At 44.0% G+C, this 18,326-nt stretch overlaps 2 protein-coding genes and 1 pseudogene across 2 annotated transcripts in view; 1 reads left to right on the top strand and 2 right to left on the bottom strand.

The window, feature by feature from the left end:
- The window catches only part of LOC116092419 (cystatin-12-like), a 6,406-nt gene extending 2,851 nt beyond the window's left edge, over window positions 1–3,555 (bottom strand). The window contains exons 1-2 of the mRNA XM_031373684.1: window positions 3,235–3,555; window positions 106–216 (exon numbers count right to left, since the gene is read on the bottom strand). Coding sequence (XP_031229544.1) covers window positions 106–216; window positions 3,235–3,501 — 378 coding nt within the window. The 5' untranslated portion in view covers window positions 3,502–3,555. The remainder of the gene's footprint in view (window positions 1–105; window positions 217–3,234) is intronic.
- A 4,525-nt stretch (window positions 3,556–8,080) lies between these two features.
- Window positions 8,081–12,325, bottom strand: LOC116092418 (cystatin-14). The gene is made up of 3 exons (XM_031373683.1): window positions 12,026–12,325; window positions 10,564–10,674; window positions 8,081–8,292 (listed from the first exon to the last, which is right to left on the bottom strand). Exons 1-3 carry the CDS (start codon window positions 12,224–12,226, stop codon window positions 8,212–8,214), a joined length of 393 nt encoding a protein of 130 aa, XP_031229543.1. The 5' UTR covers window positions 12,227–12,325; the 3' UTR covers window positions 8,081–8,211.
- A 1,474-nt stretch (window positions 12,326–13,799) lies between these two features.
- Window positions 13,800–14,316, top strand: LOC116092417 (annotated as a pseudogene).
- Window positions 14,317–18,326: the final 4,010 nt, after the last annotated feature.

The raw sequence follows: 18,326 nt of genomic DNA, 5'->3' as shown, positions 1-18,326 counted from the left end.
TGGGAAAGGAGATATTGTATGACATGTAAATAAAAAAAAAAAATGCTCCTTTCTGCATTCTTTCCCAAAAGATTGTCAACATAAGGTGTTAATTTAATCCCAAACCTTTTTCTTTCCTGGACCTTCCTGCAATGGACAATTGTCAATGTCTTCATCATATTTCCCACAAAGCGTACGGCCCATCTCCAGGTCTACTAAATATAACATCTTACGTCTCTGTCAAGAAGAAATTGTAAAACTGTTAGAAAATATTTAATTGGAAATAAGTGAAAGAAACTCAATAGAAAAATAACCAGAAAGTGTGAAATTTAAACAGACAGAAAATAAAGAGCAAAGAGCACTTACTGTGTTGTTTGCCTGATTTTGGGGGGTGGAAGATAGGGTTTTCTTCTTTGTGGCTATCATTTTGGCTTTGTTAGACAGTCAGCATTGCTCAAGATGACATCCAACTGTCAATCTTGCTGTTCCTCAGTGTCCCACGTACTAAGGATACAGGCATCCTCTCTCACAACCAGCCACCTTTTAATCTTTTAAATTTTTTCCAGAATTTCCCTTTAATTCTACACAAGAGATACATCTATTTACCTGGGGATAAAGCTCTGTTGGAAAGTGTGTGCTTAGCATGCTCAAAGCACAAAGCTTGATCCCCAGAGCTCCCAAATGTCTATTAAGTACAACAGGGGAAACTGAGTCTTCTCTCAGTCTGCTTTCCCCTGGTAAATGCCCAGTAGCTCTTATTGACAGAGTAGCGACTATCTAGGATGCAACATATTCACACAATTAAATCCACAGCAAAGAACCTGTACATGGTACAGCCACACACAGGACACTGTAATGATTATCAAATGTTCACCCAGGCAGCATCAGTAGTACCTGCTGAGTGACTCCTTAACCTAGAGGAGGACACTGGCGAGCCAGTCTGTCATGGGCAAGTGGAGCAGAGAGCATGCCAGTCCCTCCCTTTAAGTTGTTATCTTTAATGCAGGTGCTAACATTCATCTCGAAAGTACTGGAATGAAGTAGTTATCAATTATCGCAATGCTAGTCTCAATATTTATTAAAATCCTATACAGGATATCACCATAAACAGAGGTGTTTAAAAACTCAAGAAACACTTGAACATGGAGAAAAAGCAAATCTAACCAGGAAATCCTCTCAGGGTGTAACACATGCCTCATTCAGGAGACTCGGAAATTCTGGGGTTCAGAGGTTCAGGAATCTACATAGATGACAGCAACTCATGTCAAGCCCAAGGCAATATCCTCACTACTAACCAACAACACACTTGAACCAGACACACAACATCACCAAGAACCCATCAACAGCCTCACACACATGCCTCAACTCACACCAACAACACTCTCACATACTTACTTATATCTGACACATACTAACAGCACACAGGTACTGTCACATACATCTTTCCTACATAGCACACACAGTGAGTTGGACTTGAGACCCCTGCCTGGAAGCAGCAGGTAGAAGTCCAGGAAGGAGGAGCACTATGGTTCAGAGCCCAAGATTAGAATCTGCTTTAAGAAGGGGACTCATCGGGCTGGAGAGATGGCTCAGCAGTTAAGAGCGCCGACTGCTCTTCCAAAGGTCATGAGTTCAAATCCCAGCAACCACATGGTGGCTCACAACCATTCATATTGAGATCTAATGCCCTCTTCTGGAGTGTCTGAAGACAGCTACAGTGTACTTACATATAATAAAAAAGGGGGGAGGGACTCATCAAAGGACAAGAAAGAAAGATCAGAGATCATTGTATCCCTGGGGATACTCCCTGGGGATACAATAGGGGATGTCCCCAGACCTGTGACTAGGTTTATGCCACAAATCTGTGACCTTCTGCAGTTCTACCCAGCTCATGGATCTTCGTGTGGGAATCATGATGTGGGAAAGAAACATCATTCTATCCAAAGGAACCCAACAGAAAGACTGGCCTCACTGGTAACACTTCCCATAATAGATGCTGATCCCCCCTGAATTTATAAAGGCTTTATCAGCTTTATAGTCAACTTCCTTGAGGACAGTCCCATAGGGCTACTTCAGAACAACAATGTTATATGTCTACTCAGAATGTTTCAGTCCTTCTTCAAACCCTTTTATTCTATTTTTGTTGTTGTTTGCTTGTTTATTTGATAGTATTCCTACCCCTTTGGCTCAGAAAAAAAACCTTCTAGGGTCCCTCCTTGGCACCACTCACTTTTCAGCTCAGACAGCACACACATCTGCTCCAACTCACATTTCCTGGTGACCAAGTCACCATTCTCCTTCTCTTGGTCTAAAGATTCTTATCCAGAGGCTGTGTGGGCCACTATACTTAATAAACCTCAAGTGAAACATTTGGGAGTTCACCTGAGGAGCACCACTTGGTAGATTCCCAGTACTCCCAGCTTGGCATCCTGCCTCCTTGCTGCCACGCCCCCTTCTGCACACCTGCATCTCAGTATTGCCCTTCTCCAAGACTCAGTCATAGAGTCACAGTATCACCTTCCAGGAGACGCAGATCTCCTGAGTATGCTTGCTTCATCCTCTTCCAGGACGGCAGGGCATGGGGGCGGGGGTCGTCTATCTTCGACAACCTATACTTCCCACCCACTCAAAGAGCCATCAGTTTCTTACCTTCCCCAGCTCCCAAGAACTTGTGTCACTGCATTCACCTCGCCTGGCCTAGTATTTTACTCATGGATTTGGGGGCAGCATAGTAGTGTGAAAGAACGGGTTCCTATCTGGCTCCACAGCTAACTTCCTACACAAACGTCATCCCAGCAGTGATATTCCTATTGCTAGAAACTCGGTATGCATTCCCACCCTGCTGAGCAATGCCCAGCTCGCCTGGCTCCCCAAAGGTACTTGTCATCACATCGCATTTGCTGCCAACTGTCTGCTGTGGGAGACCTTGTTTCTTTTAGTTCCGGTGCCAGCCGTTCTCGTCACCTGTTTCTCTGTCTGTGTTGTTCTGATATTCCTCGGTCCTTACCCGATTTCCCTCACCCTGACCTCAGACTGAGACATTGGTGCTTCCCTTCTTCCCTACTTTTCAGAGGCTACACTCACTTTAAAATAAGTCCAAAGTTTAGAACTTTTCCTAGCACTAAATTGAGTTTTGTCTTTTTTTTTTTTAAACATCTGTCAAATAAAAGCCTTGGTTTTAACTTACTACAAACCCAGCCCTGTCAGGTGGTATTGGAATGAATGCAGGTACCAGTTAGAAAGCAGGCTATTCACCTCACTTAGACTTCTCCGGACTCTCAGGAACTTGTAGGCAAAATCATCATCCTGGTTCTCATTGAAGTAGAACACAATATGCTCCACAGAAGCCGCAAAATCCTTTTGGTTCTTGTCGATCTCTATAAACCTGAAGCTGCAATCATGAATTCCCAGCACAATGAGTGCCACGGCCAGGACCGACTTCCACAACATGGCTGTCTTCAGAGTCCGCACTGAGAGCTGAGGACGGGTGGAGGAGTGGCGCAGCTGCAGGTGGCGATGCATCCCACATAGCCTGGCCCACAAGAGGCCCTGGAGTGCTAAGAGCCTCACTTTGACAAGGGCATTTTGCCAGTGGCATCTCTACTCCTCCCCTTGACCCATCCTTCATCTGAAAGCAGAAGGCAGGAGAGGAGTCCACATTTTCCAGACCTTGGTGACAAAAGCCACAGGCTCATGGCTATTATGCAACATACCCTCTGTTTGTACATCTCCCAATCTGCCTCCCCCCAACAACCGCCCTGCCCATCCCTGATAAGAACTGACGTGGAGTTCAGGATTATAAATCAAACCAGTTTACCCTTACTACTTTGAATTCCAGAATTGATAGGGTCACAGAAACTCACATGAGGTAAGGAAGGTCTTATGTATTTGGATTTAAAAACATGACCTTGGAGTCTGGGAGGGTCCTAGTGGAAGGGGTCAGAGTCATGACTGGGAGATCATCTTCTCTACCATGTCTGTAGTCTGGTGGCCAACTCATCGCCTCTGCCTCTTTCGTAAGACCTGCCCCACCTGTGCATTGCAGTCTATACCAGGGAGAATGAGAATGGGAGGAAATGGGTCTGCAGAAATGAACACAAATGGTAGCCATGGGCCTAGAAGCTGATTGGACTCAGAAAGGGGCATCTGTTGATCTGCATCCACACCCAGATCTGCCATTTACCCCTGTGCCAGATTTCTTGGGAGGAGTGCTCCACACTCTGCCTCACTTCTAGGGAAACTGATAAAAAGTAAATAAGGCAAGGGGATAAGTACAGTGGAACACCATGAAGATTGCCAGCATGGGAAAGGACTCAGGGTGAGAATGCTTCTCCATGCCTTGGGAGACCGGGACATTTGAGCTTTGAAGATAAAGAAACAAAGAAAGGAAGAAAGAAAGAAAGAAAGAAAGAAAGAAAGAAAGAAAGAAAGAAAGAAAGAAAGAAAGAAAGAAAGAAGAGAGAGAGAGAGAGAGAGAGAGAGAGAGAGAAAGAGTCCAGAATCTAATCATTGCCTTGTAGTAATGTAGAAAGTGTAGAAGCAGAACTATCGCTCGGCATGGAAAGAGACAAGACTGTAGACATGACTGAAAACACCTTCCTACAGCCTCCAGGTGAAAAGCTCTCTCAAGGCGGTCTGATAAGGGATGCTGTCTTAGTTAGGTTTCTATTGCAGTGATAAGGCAGCATGACAGAAATCATTTTGAGGAGAAAAGGATTTATTTCATCTTCTCATTTGTAATCCAACATCCAGAGAAGTCAGGGCAGGAACTCAAAGCAGGAATCTGGAAGCAGGAACTGACAAAGGAGCTATGGGTGAATGCTGCTTACTGACTTGCTCTTCATGGTTTGCTCAGCCTGCTTTCTTCTTCTTTTTTTTTTTTTATTCAGGCTGTTTTATTTCATTTAACAAGATGATTAGATTAAAAAATATATGTTTATAATATAAGTTATACTATATATAGTTTTTAATATAATTCTTTTTTTAGATATTTTCTTTATTTACATGTAAATTTCTCCATTCCCAGTTTCCCCTCCAAAAAACAAAGAAACAAACAAAAACAACCAAAACAACCCCCTTGTTGCCTCCCACTTCCCCATGCCTGCCAGCCCGCCCTCTCCCACTTTCAGATTAACTATGGAGCAGGGACTGAAGGAAGGGCAAGCCAGCCTAAATATAGCTATCTCCTGAGAGGCTCTGACAGTACCTGACTAACACAGATGTAGAGGCTCACAGCCATCCATCGAACTGAGTACAGGATCCCCAGTGAAGGAGTTGGAAAAAGGACCAATGGAGCTGAGGGGTTTGCAGCGCCTTAGGAGGAACAACAATATGAACTAACTAGTACCCTCAGAGCTCCCAAGGTCTCAACCACCAACCAAAGAGTACACATGGAGGGGTCTGATTGTTCAGGCAGCATGTGTATAATAGAGGATTGCAAATTCAATCATCAATAGGAGGAGAGGACCTCGGCCCTGTGAAAGTTCTGTGCCTCAGCCTGCTTTCTTATACAACCCGAGAGCACTTCAAAGGGGTGGCACCACCTACAGAGTGCTGGGCCCTCCCACATCAACCATTAATCAAGAAAATGTCCTTCGGACTTCCTACTCAGAATCCTAATGGAATCATTTTCTCAACCCAGATTCCTCTCTCCAGATAACTCTAACTTGTGTCCAGTAGACGAAAACAACCAATCAAACAAAAGCAAAAAGGATGATGGCAAGGGGTCCTAAAAACGAAGATATCCTTTCCCCTAGAGTACTTCAAAACGTGTCTAAGCCCTTTGTATTCCCACCAGAGTAGACTCTTATCTGTTTAAATTTACCCTTCCTACTAGCAGGCTCATCATATCTCACCATCATTTCTCTGAAGTCTCCAGATGTGTATTATGGTCCCTTCTCATTGAAGCTTGTGAGTGAGTTGACTGTCTTCTCCAAATCTATTTTTAGTTTACCAAAGGTTAGCAATGATTTTATCCCTCCTAAGGAAATGTTTTCTTTTATGTATTTTTGTTACAATCCACTACTCCTACTCTGTAAATTTTTTTTCCCCAGATTTAAACAAGAATTTAGGACGAGGGCAGTCTTGATATAGAGTCCAGTGTAATCACTTGCTGTCATATCTGCTCTCTGGAGTGCACACTCCCATGTGCACAGTATGTCTCTTGAAGCACTATGACAGCAGAATCCACTGATCTGTTACTTCAGACTGCATTTAGGGTAGGGTAGATGGTACAGCACTAGTCACACCAGCATAAGAATCTGAATTCAAATCTTCAGAGAATTGAATCTAAGGTATGGAAGCTTATATCAACAATACCAGTGTTCCCAGGCAGTGGTACTGCACGTCTTTAATCCTAGCATTTGGGAGGCAGAGACAGGCAGATTTCTGAGTTCGAGGCCAGCCTGGCCTACAGAGTGAGTTCCAGGACAGCCAAGGCTACACAGAGAAACCCTGTCTCGAAAAAGAAAGAAAGAAAGAAAGAAAGAAAGAAAGAAAGAAAGAAAGGAAGGAAGGAAGGAAGGAAGGAAGGAAGGAAGGAAGGAAGGAAGGAAGGAAGGAAGAAAGAAAGAAGAAAAGAAAAAAAAACAATACCAGTGTTCCTATAACAAGATGGGAAGCAGAGACAAGACAATCTCGTGCAGCTCACTAGCCATTTAACCTGGAACAGCAACCAGTGAGCAACAAAAGGTAGTCTGTCTCAAAAAAGGTGCAAAGTGAGCCTCAACACCCAAGGTTGTCATTGGAGCTCCATACATGTGCCATGGCACCCATATACCAGTGTTTACACACATGAACACACACACACACACACACCAAAGATACAATGGGTTTTTTTTTTTCATTTAATAAGCATGGGGCCCAGGAAGATGGCTCAGTGACTGAGAGTATTTACTGCTCTTCCAGAGGACTGGAGTTTGGTTCCCAGTGCCTATGCCAGTTAGCTTTGCAGGCATGTGTACTCATAAGTACATACCCACATTCAGACAAACCCCTAGCCCCCAATACCACACACACAGACACACACACACAGACACACACACACACACACACACACATACACACACAGCTTACACATGCATGAAAACATGAACATAAACATACAGACAAAACCACATACATAGTTTTAATAATTAAAAATTAAAAATAAAACCTTTTTTTAAAAGAACTAAGAATGTTTTAAGTATGCATTTTTAAAAACATCCTATTCTACTTGGGTTCACTCTATTAGAACTTAGAGATATAAAGCTAAATGTTCAAGTATTTCCCTCCTTAATTTCTAGATGAATTTCACTGTAATCAGAGAACATAACCTACATGACATTCATTCTGTGAAGTTCATGAAGATATGGATTATGGACCAAAATGTGGAGATATATACATATATAACACAAAATCAAATTTGTTTAATAAATTCTCACATTGTGTATGTCTTTGGTGATTTTGACTCTATGGATCTGTCAGTTACTGAAAAAGGAACCTGAAATTCTCCCATTAGAACCATGTGTTTACTTCTAGCCCTATCAGACAGCCTGTGCTGTTCAGGAGGGCAAGGTCTTCTAGCCTGTCATTTATGCCTTTCTTCCACCCCTAAGTCTAAGCTTGGTCCCAGTTCAGAATAAACAGCACTGTGAGCCTGGTTCCTGACATAGAAGCATGAGGAGACAAATGACTATTTCCTGGAAATAAAAGTGTTCTGTATTCTTTCATTTACTTTTCTTTCATTTTCTCTGTGAGTTTTAACATCACTGTGTTGCCTAAGGTGGGCTCCAGCTTGTGGGTTTCTAAGTTCCTTCCCCTCGACCTCCTGTATAGTGCTAGACTATAGGTGAGCACCAATATGCCTGGCTTCTGCATTCCTTATGAATGCATAGGTGAGGGAGCATAGAGGAATTAAAGAATGAATGAATATGTAAATGAATGAAAGAGAACACAAATCAACCAGTCCAGCCCATACATACACTGCTTCACATGAACTGAGGAGTCTGATTTACGCCGAAATCTATACATGCAGGCAGGGCAATAAAAAAAAATTGCTTATCATTGAGGATGGTATCCTTAGCAAATAAACAATGTCGAAGACCCCAAGCACTGTTCAGGGATCCAGAAGATGCTGTGACATGCTTTAATTGCATTAGCACTACACAGATCTTGGACTATGGAGAGTCATACCCCAGAGGAAGGGAGAATACTATATGTAGCCAAAGCCCTTCCCACCACCTCCATCCCCGCTTATGTTGGCACACAGGTGCTAGTCAGGATGGTGAAGTGGGAAAACCAAGATCGGGCATCTACTTGGAAAACACAATGCACCTGAAAAAAAAAAATACATAAGTTAGAACGTTTTAATGATTGAAATAATGCATCATACAAGGTGAAAAAAATCCTTTTTTTTTTTTCCCAAAAGTAAAGCTGAAACCATTTTACAGACACAAGGAGCATAAAGCTGAAACCTCCACTAGGACAATTGACACAAGTCACAAAATCCTTCCACCTGGGAGAAGGGGCTGCTGAAGAAGTACCTGCCTGGGCTCTTCACCCTGAGCCACCCTGTCCTCACAGCTCCCCACCCTGCCACCTATGATGGTGGGTGAACTTCCCCATCCAAAGCATCCTGAAGGAATGAAAGGAGTGCTTGAACGAAGGTCCCATCAGGCACTTCCCAATAGAACCGTAGTACAAACCACCCCAAAGGATTCTGCTTCAAGGCCATTAGTTGGAAGGTGAAAACAAACCCTGAGAGAGTCCCTCACTGGAAAGCCATCCTCAAGGTCCCAGATCCCATGAATTACGTGTCAGACAGGAGAGTGACGTCACTGAAAATCACCCAGAATCTATCAGTAGAGTTAGAGTAAGCGGATAAATTACATAGTTCCTAACCCCGAGACACTAAGCTGATGGCCACAGGAAGAATTTCATCATCCCAAATCCTGATGGTCTCTAAAGGCCAAATAAGGGACACGAGCATGGTTTATCATAGATGGAAGCCATGTGGGCATCTACAGTAGAGGGGTGCCCTAGGCTTGGGAGCCAGGCTCTGTATGCTCAAGAGAACCCCTTCTGACATGTTTATAGCAGTGCTATTCCTAATAGCCAGAAACTGGAAACAACCCAGAAGTCCCTCAACCCTTTTTGACACAGAAAATGTGGTACATTTATTTACACAATGGAACACTATTCATCTAGTAAATACAAGGACATCATGAATTTTGCAGGTCAATGTAAGAAATTAGAAAATATCATCCTGAGTGAGGTAATATAGACCTGAAAGAACATGCCTGGTATGGACTCACTGATAAGTGCATGTTACCCATAAAGTACAGAATACCCATGATACACCCCACAGACCCAAAGACATTAAACAAAAGGATGGCCCAAGCAAGGATGCTTGAATCACACTTAGAAGGAGAAACAAAATAATCATAGGAGGCAAAGGGAGGGAAATGCGTGAGAGAGAGGAAGGAGAGGGTTATGGGGAAGTAGGATTAGGTGCAGGGAGAGATAAGAGAGAGACCCAGAGGGCCAGAAGAATGAATGGAAATCTTTAGCTCTCTGGGATGGGGGAGGGGAGAATATCTCCCCTCAGAATAGCAGAGACCTGAGATAGGGCAGACTCCCAGGAATCAATGTGGGCGACCTTAGCCAAGATGGTCATGAAACCTGAAGAGGCCACCTCCTGTATCCAGGCAGGACCCCCAGTGAAAGGATAGGGACAGGAACACATGCACACAAACCTTTATCCTGTTTAAAACAAATGTGGGGATGGAACAGAGACCAAATGAAAAGCCAACCAAAACTAACCCAACTCTAAACCAGGAGGTAAGAAGTAGATGGTAAACCCACAGAAAGACCAGAGGAATCGACAAACCTCGACCCCTGAAAGCTCTCAAGAGTCTGTGCCACCAACCAAAGGATAAACATGGGCTGGAATGAGGTCCTGGCATATAAGTAGCAGCCAGGCAACTCAGTCTTCATGGCTATCTTGTCTGGCCTCAGTGGGTGAGGATGTGTCTGGCCAGGCTGTGATTTGATGGGCTAGAGGGTAGATACCCAGCAGGGGTCCTCTCAGGGGAGAAGGGGAGGGAGGTGGAGCGAGGGATCCTGTGAGGGAGGGGCTGGAGCGGAAGCAGCGTTTGGGATGTAAATAAATAAATTAATTAATAAAAATTGAAATGTTTAAAAAAATATATGGTGCCTTCTGTGTAGTTCCTGGTAGGTCAACTGCATCCAGTTAGTCACCCCACACCCAGGAATAGATAGGTAGCACAAACTAGACTCAACAGGTTAATAAAAAATTAGGACACGAAGCTGGGCTGTGAACATAGATATGGGAAGAGTTACGGAAGAACTAGAATTGTATAAAATTCTCAAAGAATTAATGCAAATGTTTTTAAGATAAAATAAAATAATAAATAAATGAATATGGGGGAAAAGATGGTCCTTTCTTTTTCCAGTGAGGGAGCCCTGAGACGTCTCCTCATTCTACCTGGATTTTCCCACACCTTCCCTAACCCCTGACTTTGCCTGATTATCTTTTTATTCCCAAAAGATCAGTTATAATTGGAAATAGTTTTATTCTCTAACCTTCTTTTCTCCCGAGCCTTGTAGCAATGGGCAATTATGGATGTGTTGATCATGTTTCTTACAAATTGTCCGGCCCATCTCCAAATCCATTAAAAAAATCATTGTCTGTGTCTGTAGAAAAGAAAGTATGCAAAAAGTTGATAAATACTTGTTTGTGTTTTTTTTATTTGTTTGTTTGGTTTTTGGTTTTTCGAGACAGGGTTTCTCTGTGTAGCCCTGGCTGTCTTGGAACTCACTCTGTAGACCAGGCTGGCCTTGAACTCAGAAATCCGCCTGCCTCTGACTCCCAAGTGCTGGGATTAAAGGCGTGTGCCACCACTGCCTAGTAATACTTGATTTTTATAAATACAAAAACAAAAACAAAAACAAAAAAACAGGGAGAAGATCAAATAGAAAATGGGCAAATACTTGGAATACGCATGTGCTTGTAAATAGGCATTTATATGGCTGGGCTATCGGTGGTAACAGAAATGTGCCTTTGAGAGCCACAAGACACATGCCAGTCTTCTTCCACACTTGTTCCTGCTGAAGTCTGGCACTCTACAGGGCATGGGCATATAGGGTATAGCACATTCCCAGGATCACCATCAAATTCCACACAAAAAGCCACCTGCACACACTGCAGCCACACATGATGATGTGACAACTCTCTCACTTCAGCAGCACGGGCTAGGTTAAGAAGTGCCTGCTAAGCCACACCTTTGATATAGAACAAGAAACAGGCAGGACTCCTCCTTGGCTGGGGTGTGAGGAACTTGGGGGAATCTATTGTCTTTCACATGAGTGATTACTGCATGCAAGTGCCACTCTTAGGGACACACTGTGGTGCATGCATAGTCACATCCTCCAGTTTTAAAATCTGCTCCAGATGCTGTGAGAAGTTATTGAGAATGATTGTCATACCCTTAAACAAACATACATGAAAACTCAGAGAGCACCCAATCCTACTACAGACGAATACTCATCACAATGGACTGATGTGGAGATTGCCAAAAGAGCTGACTACAGTGGGCACTTAGGAACCTATACAGGTAATGGTATACCCATATTTGCACAGTACACATCAAATACACAACATAACTTAACAAAGCACACTAGAAGTCTTCAACTACATTCATTCTAGGCACATATTATGAACATACCCCATCACCTCTGTTCCACACCTCCATATTTAGTCCCATATGATGAGCTAGACCTGCATCTCCACAGCTATGAGGCAGCTAGAGGTAGTAAAGTGTTTGGTACCAAGGGTTCCTAAGGCCCAGGGCCCAGGTTTAACAACAGACCAAGATGGAGTCATTCAGGGAAAAAGTAAATGTGTCCTGGGTCAAGGTCTCTAGATCCTTGTCTATAGATGGCTCTGCAGGTCCAGTATTCTCACGATTCCCTGCTGATGCCCATCCACCCCAAGTCCCAGCCTCGGGCTCTTCATGAGAGGATAATGCTCTGCACATGGACTCACCTTTTTCTGGGCTCTCCCAACTTCTAGCAACCTGTATGTGTTCTCTTCTGGGTTCTTGTCATTGAACTGAGCCACAGCAAACTCCACTGATGCCACAAAATAATCTAGATCCTTAGTAACATCTGGAAATTCTTTGTCATCGGTCCATATATGAGTGCCTAGCACAATCAGTCCTACAAGCATGGGCATCTTCCACACCATGACTGTCCTTAGCTTCAGCTTAGGGACTGGAGACACAAGAGTAAAGGGATGGCACTGCCACACTTGATAAAGCCCTTCTAGGCTAGGGATTCCACATGGCCCTGCCCACCAGAGCCCTATGCTCCTGACAGCCTCCTTTGTTCTTCTGTCTAAGCCCTTATCTCCACTCCCCTGCCTTATCCCTTCTCACCACCCAAAAACAGAAGGAGATGTCCCCAACTCTGTGGTCACACAGACCCTGGCATGACAAACATCCATAAAAATGCCTTCTGCATGCACATCTCTGGGCATCTCCCCTAAGCTTTGCTAAGACTGGTGCCACTTATGCTGCAGCCTAGAGGCACCGCGCCTGTCCCGTTTGTTGCACGATGTTGGAAAGAGTTCCCAGAGTGAGAGGAACTCCTGAGAAATTTGATGAACTCATTCCTGGGAAATGGAATCAGTTGTTGCCTGCAGCACACACCACCTGCCAAGTTCAAGGCCAACAGTTGGGGGTAGGGTGCATGTGATGGCACCTTCCTCATTGTCCTGGCCCTCTTTGGCCAGCAGTTACATCTGGCTCCATTCTCCTGGTTTTCTATGCTAATTCTCAGTTCCCCTCCATTCTGATATGTTCTCATCTTCTCTGACATCTTTTCTGACCTTTAGGTTCTAATTACTAAACTCCTTGGTTATAATCACAGCTGATTTCAAAATATCTTTCACTTACCAACTTCTAAAGTAGACCATAATCATAGAATATCTATTGTATCTTACCTGTCTTTGAAATCCATTGAGGTTTATTTCTGTTGTTATTGTTGAAGATGGATAATAGTCTCTGTGGTTTAGAGCAGTTCATTTTGTAAGCATAGTGTTAAATTTGCACATAGTAATTATCTGCTCACCGGACTGTATGTATGACATTCATGGTTTCAGAGAACCTCTGACCTGGTATCTAATTCTTGTGCCATATTTGACATCAGTCACTTCTGAATACCCTGAGAGACAGCATAACATAATAGAGTTACCATCTGACACTAGAATATTTCATCCTTTTTGAGTAATCTGAATAGTATGTAAACATAGAAAAGGAAAATATCTCCTACCTTCACTCCATTAGACACTTCATTCCATTCATTCATAAGAACTCTGTATATCTTGAGACTCAGGATGAAGCCCCCCAGTCATTCATCCATAAGTGGTTAGAGTATCCTCAGACATAGGATGCAGCCTCCCAGTCATTCATCCACAAGTGGTTAGAGTATCCTCAGACATAGGATGCAGACTCCCAGTCATTCATCCACAAGTGGTTAGAGTATCCTCAGACATAGGATGCAGCCTCCCAGTCATTCATCTATAAGTGATTAATGTATCTTCATCAGACTCAGGATCAAGCATCAGTGCAGTCATTTATCACTGCAAAACAGCAAGCATTCTCTTGCAAGCAGTTGGCAAAATATGTTTGTTTGTGTGTCTTGGGAAATCTAAGAGCAAGTGGCTATTAGAAAAACAAAGGCACCTATAAGGTGTTTTCCCATGATTCTTTCTTTCTGTTCACCATCTTTCTCACCCCCCCACCCCCGGCAGGCCGACATCTATCACCATGAAGGTCGAGCTGTGCAGTTTCAGCGGGTACAAGATCTACCCGGGACACGGCCGGCGCTAAGCCAGGATGGACCTGAAGGTTTTCCAGTTTCTTAATGCAAAATGTGAGTCTGCATTCCTTTCCAAAAGGAATCCTCGGCAGATAAACTGGACTGTCCTCTATAGAAGAAAACACAAGAACGGACAGTCGGAAAAAATTCAAAAGAAAAGAACCAGCCGTGCAGTCAAATTTCAGCGAGCCACCACTGGTGCATCTCTTGCTGATCTAATGGCCAAGAGGAATCAGAAACCAGAAGTTAGGAAAGCTCAGCGAGAGCAGGCTATAAGGGCTGCAAAGGAAGCAAAAAAGGCTAAGCAGGCATCAAAGAAGACAGCAATGGCTGCTGCCAAGGCCCCCACAAAAGCAGCACCTAAACAAAAGATTGTGAAGCCCGTGAAGGTCTCTGCTCCCAGAGTTGGTGGGAAACGCTAATTTGTAGATCAGAGTTTGAAATAAAGATCTGTCTTTAACTCTCAAAAAAAAAAAAAAAGAAAAGAAAAGAAAAGAAAAGAAAAGAAAAACAAAGGCATAAAGTGAATCTGCTCTTAGCTTCCAGTGCCTGAAGGATGGATTCTGAGGCTGGAGGACGCTCTCCTTTCCTTTCCTGTCAAGCTGTAACCTTTGAATTAGCTTAAGGACAACAAACCTTTGGATCGACATACTCTGTTCAGGGACAGTCCTAGGCTATAATTCTGAAAGTATCTGAGTGTTTCTATTAAGACGTCAGGAGAGGATGGGGCTGGAGAGATGGCTCAGTGGTTAAGAGTGAGCACTGACAGCTCTTCCAAAGGTCCTGAGTTCAATTCCCAGCAACCACATAGTGGCTCACAACCACCTGTGCCTCTTCTGGTGCGTCTGATGACAGCAACAATGTACTCATATACATAAAATAGATAAATAAATCTTTAAAAAAGAAGTCAGGAAGGACTAAGATGATGGCATGTTCCATCAAACAAAGGTGATAACTTTTATCAGGAAGCACATGCTCACTAAGACTAGTAGTGTGTAGGGCTGGAGAGATGACTCAGGGGGTAAGAGCACACTGACTGTTCTTCTGAAGGCCCCGAGTTCGGATCCCAGTAACCACATGGTGGCTCACAACCAACTGTAATGAGATCTGACGCCTTCTTCTGGTGAGTCTGAAAACAGCTACAGTATTACTACGCCAGAGCGAGCAGGGCCGGAGAGAGCGGGACCAGCAGAGGTCCTGAGTTCAATTCCCAACAGCCATACACATGATAGCTCACAGCCATCTGTACAGACTAGTGTGTACAGAACAGAGCAGCCTGGGTCAGCCTCTGTTGTAGTACAGTTCTTATACACGGAGGCCATCCAAACCTGGAAAACACAAACTCAGGGAAATTCTAATATAAGAGTACTCTTCAGTGGCATCAAGGTTGTGAAGATAAAGGAAAGAGTAAGGAATTAGTAAGGAACAAGAAGATCCATGTAGCCCGTCACTCTGTCGTTTAGAAAGAGCACGTGGAGTGAGTTCCCTTCCAGGTGCCCATTCCTAGAAGGCCCAGAACACACTTCAGAACTCCACTACTGACTGAGGTAAGGCTATGCACTGCTCCTGGACTCCTGCCATCTGAGGGTAGCTTAGAGGGTGCTTGGAGTGTCGTGTCCTGACTGCAGTGGTTGCCCTGCGTTAGGGAGACCGCACCTGTTTGCAGGAATCAGTAGTAAGTTTGAGCGCAATGAGGCAGTTACATAGTCAAGTTCTCTGATGTTTCAAAGGGAAAGGCTCTTTACACTGTAATTCTATTACAATGTGGGATTCTTTTAAAATAAAACCTTTTTTTAAAAAAAAATAAAGAAAAAAGAAAACTTCAGCCATTCCAAGATACAGCAGGACATTTGGCATATAGTTATGAATGAGAGGACAGGGGACACATGAGCCGTCTGATGAATGCAGGGATGAGTGTGTCCCTGCTGCAGTGTGGTGGCCACACTCTGTGGTGTCAAAAGAAAAGTACTTTGCTTCTTCAGAGGAAGGATCACATGTTACTGTTGCTAGGCGTCTCCTAAGTCCAAGGTCACTGCTTTGTAGAAGAGATGGCTGAGACACAGAGAGGCATGGCAACTGTGTTACTCAACTCAATTCCCTGAAGGTCATCAAAAAGAAGCACCAGAAATAGCTCCACGCTGTCCTTAGTCAGGCAGGCGAAGGTCTTGTAGTCTATCAAGAGCTGCTGCTGGAGATGCCAGGAAGCACAAGAGGGGTGGGCAAAGAAGTCTTTAAAGTGTGTGCTGATGAGCAGGTGAATGTTGTGCGTATCTGGGATCCTACCTACATTGGGGACCTCAAAGAGATATGTGGGACCTATCTTACAGGAAGAACATAAGGGCTCAGAAGATAGATAAGTCCCTGGCTCCTGCCTGCCACAGGCACCCTAGCTGTATTTATATATGCTTGCATGTGCACGTGTGAATGAAAGTGTGTGTGCATGCACAAGTGTGCATGCATACGTATTTGTATGTGTGCGATTTTAGAGGAAGTAGGGGAGCATGGGAAGACTGGGAGGAGGAATAGATGTACAAACGATATAAAGAAGTACTCGTGTATGAAATTCTCAAAAAAAAACTTTTTAATTAAAGAAACATAACACACCAACCTAAAAAAAAGAAGAAAAAAAAAAGGAATTTTTTTGGCCTATCCCAACTGTGGGGAAACTTGCCCTGTGATCAGAGAAAATATCAAACAATGATGCCACAGGGGTAGCCTTATGGAGCACGTTACTTGTTGAAGGTGTGTTTCTCTAAAAGCCAAAGGGATACCTAACAAGTCTCACCTCTCTTCAAGGATGAAGCTCCAGAGGAACTGAGGCATCTTACATCAGCTTTTACACAGTCCTGTTCTAGTTCCTGAAAGGAGCCTGAACATCTCTTGTCACTGGCTTCCAAGACCAGCCAAGCCTCATAGACAGCTCACCTGGGATGAAGTCGCCCCTCCCCAAGGAAGAGCAGCCATCCCCAGAGGATCATATAGTCCTCTCAAAAGCTCTTCTCTGGTCCACCTCATAGAGCCAGCCTGACATAAGCAAGCAACAAGCAGACCTCACCTTGATTAAGATTGCCTAATTACATGTACCTCATTTCTTGTCCTCACAATCCAAGGTTTTTCCTATGTTTAAGTTCATGCCAGTATCCTAAAGATGAGCTAAAAGGCTTAATTTCTGTCTCTCCAATATAAGCATTTTGTTTAAAATCCTTTCCTGTCCCTTTGTCATCACTCTGGTCGGCTTTTGGGAGGTTGGGGGGCAATTGGCTCTGTGAGATGTGCTGGACTCTCCTAGGAGTCCAGGCCTAGGAATCTGGTAATAGAAAGAGCTAAAGAAAAAGGCCTTAGGGTGTTCCCTGAGCTATACAGTGCGGACCTAACCTTAAACAGCACAACAAAGCCTTCAAAATGAATAAAGGGATAAACTACACCAGTCAGACTGGCCCCTAGCACACTAGGCACAGAGCCAAACAGCACTCCAAATGCTGTGATATGGAACCAACACTGAGGGCTCAGAATCTGCAGCCTGAATGCAGCTGTGATCAACTGCCTATCAAAAAAAAGGCTATCATTAGTCCTGAGGGCCAGCAGAAAGAATGGAAACAGGCAACCTCAGGAAATAGGAGGTTGGGAGGGGACCCTCCAGAGTGCGCCAGAGACCTGGGAGTTAAGAGACTCTCTGGAATCAAAGGAGGGACCTTTGATGAAATGCCTTGACAGTAGGGAGAGGGAACTAATAGAGCCAACAATTTATAGATGGGGTTGCCATCCCACAATCACATCTCTGATCCATAATTGTTCCTGTCTGAAAGAATTACAGGAATGGAAACAGAGAGGAGCCTGAGGAAAAGAAGGTCCAGCAACAGGCCCAAAGTGGGATCCAGCTCAAGGGGAGGTCCCAAGGCCTGACACTATTACTGAGGCTATGGAGCACTCACCTAGCATGACTGCCCTCCAAAAGACCCAACAAGCAGCTGAAAGAGTCAGATGCAGATATTTGCACCCAACCAATGGACAGAAGCAGCTGACCCCTGTTGTTGAATTAGGGAAGGCTGAAAGAAGCTGAGGAGAAGGGCAATCCTGTAGGAGGACCAGCAGTCTCAATTAATCTGGACCCCTGAGACCTCTCAAACACTGGACCACCAAACAGACAGCATACACCAACTGATATGAGGCCCCTAACACACATACAGTAGAGGACTTCTGGGTCTGTATTCATTCAGAGATGATGCACCTAACCCTCAAGAGGGTGGAGGCCCCAGGGAATTTAGAGGTCAGGTGGGGTGGTGTGGAGAAGGGGAGGGAATGTGGGATGTGGAACAGTTGGAGGGTGGATCTGGGGTGGGGGGCAGGGGATGTAATATGGAGTATAAAAAATAAATTAATTAAAAAAACAAACAAAGTCTATCACTGTTCCCTCAGACAATTTTCAAAATAGCTGAATTGCAATGCAAAATTATTCTACACTTGGA

Source organism: Mastomys coucha, unplaced genomic scaffold, assembly GCF_008632895.1.
Source record: "Mastomys coucha isolate ucsf_1 unplaced genomic scaffold, UCSF_Mcou_1 pScaffold15, whole genome shotgun sequence".
Classification (NCBI taxonomy): Eukaryota; Metazoa; Chordata; class Mammalia; order Rodentia; family Muridae; genus Mastomys; species Mastomys coucha.
The sequence above is the reverse complement of the archived record's forward strand: the minus strand, read 5'-3'. Positions and strand labels throughout refer to the sequence as shown.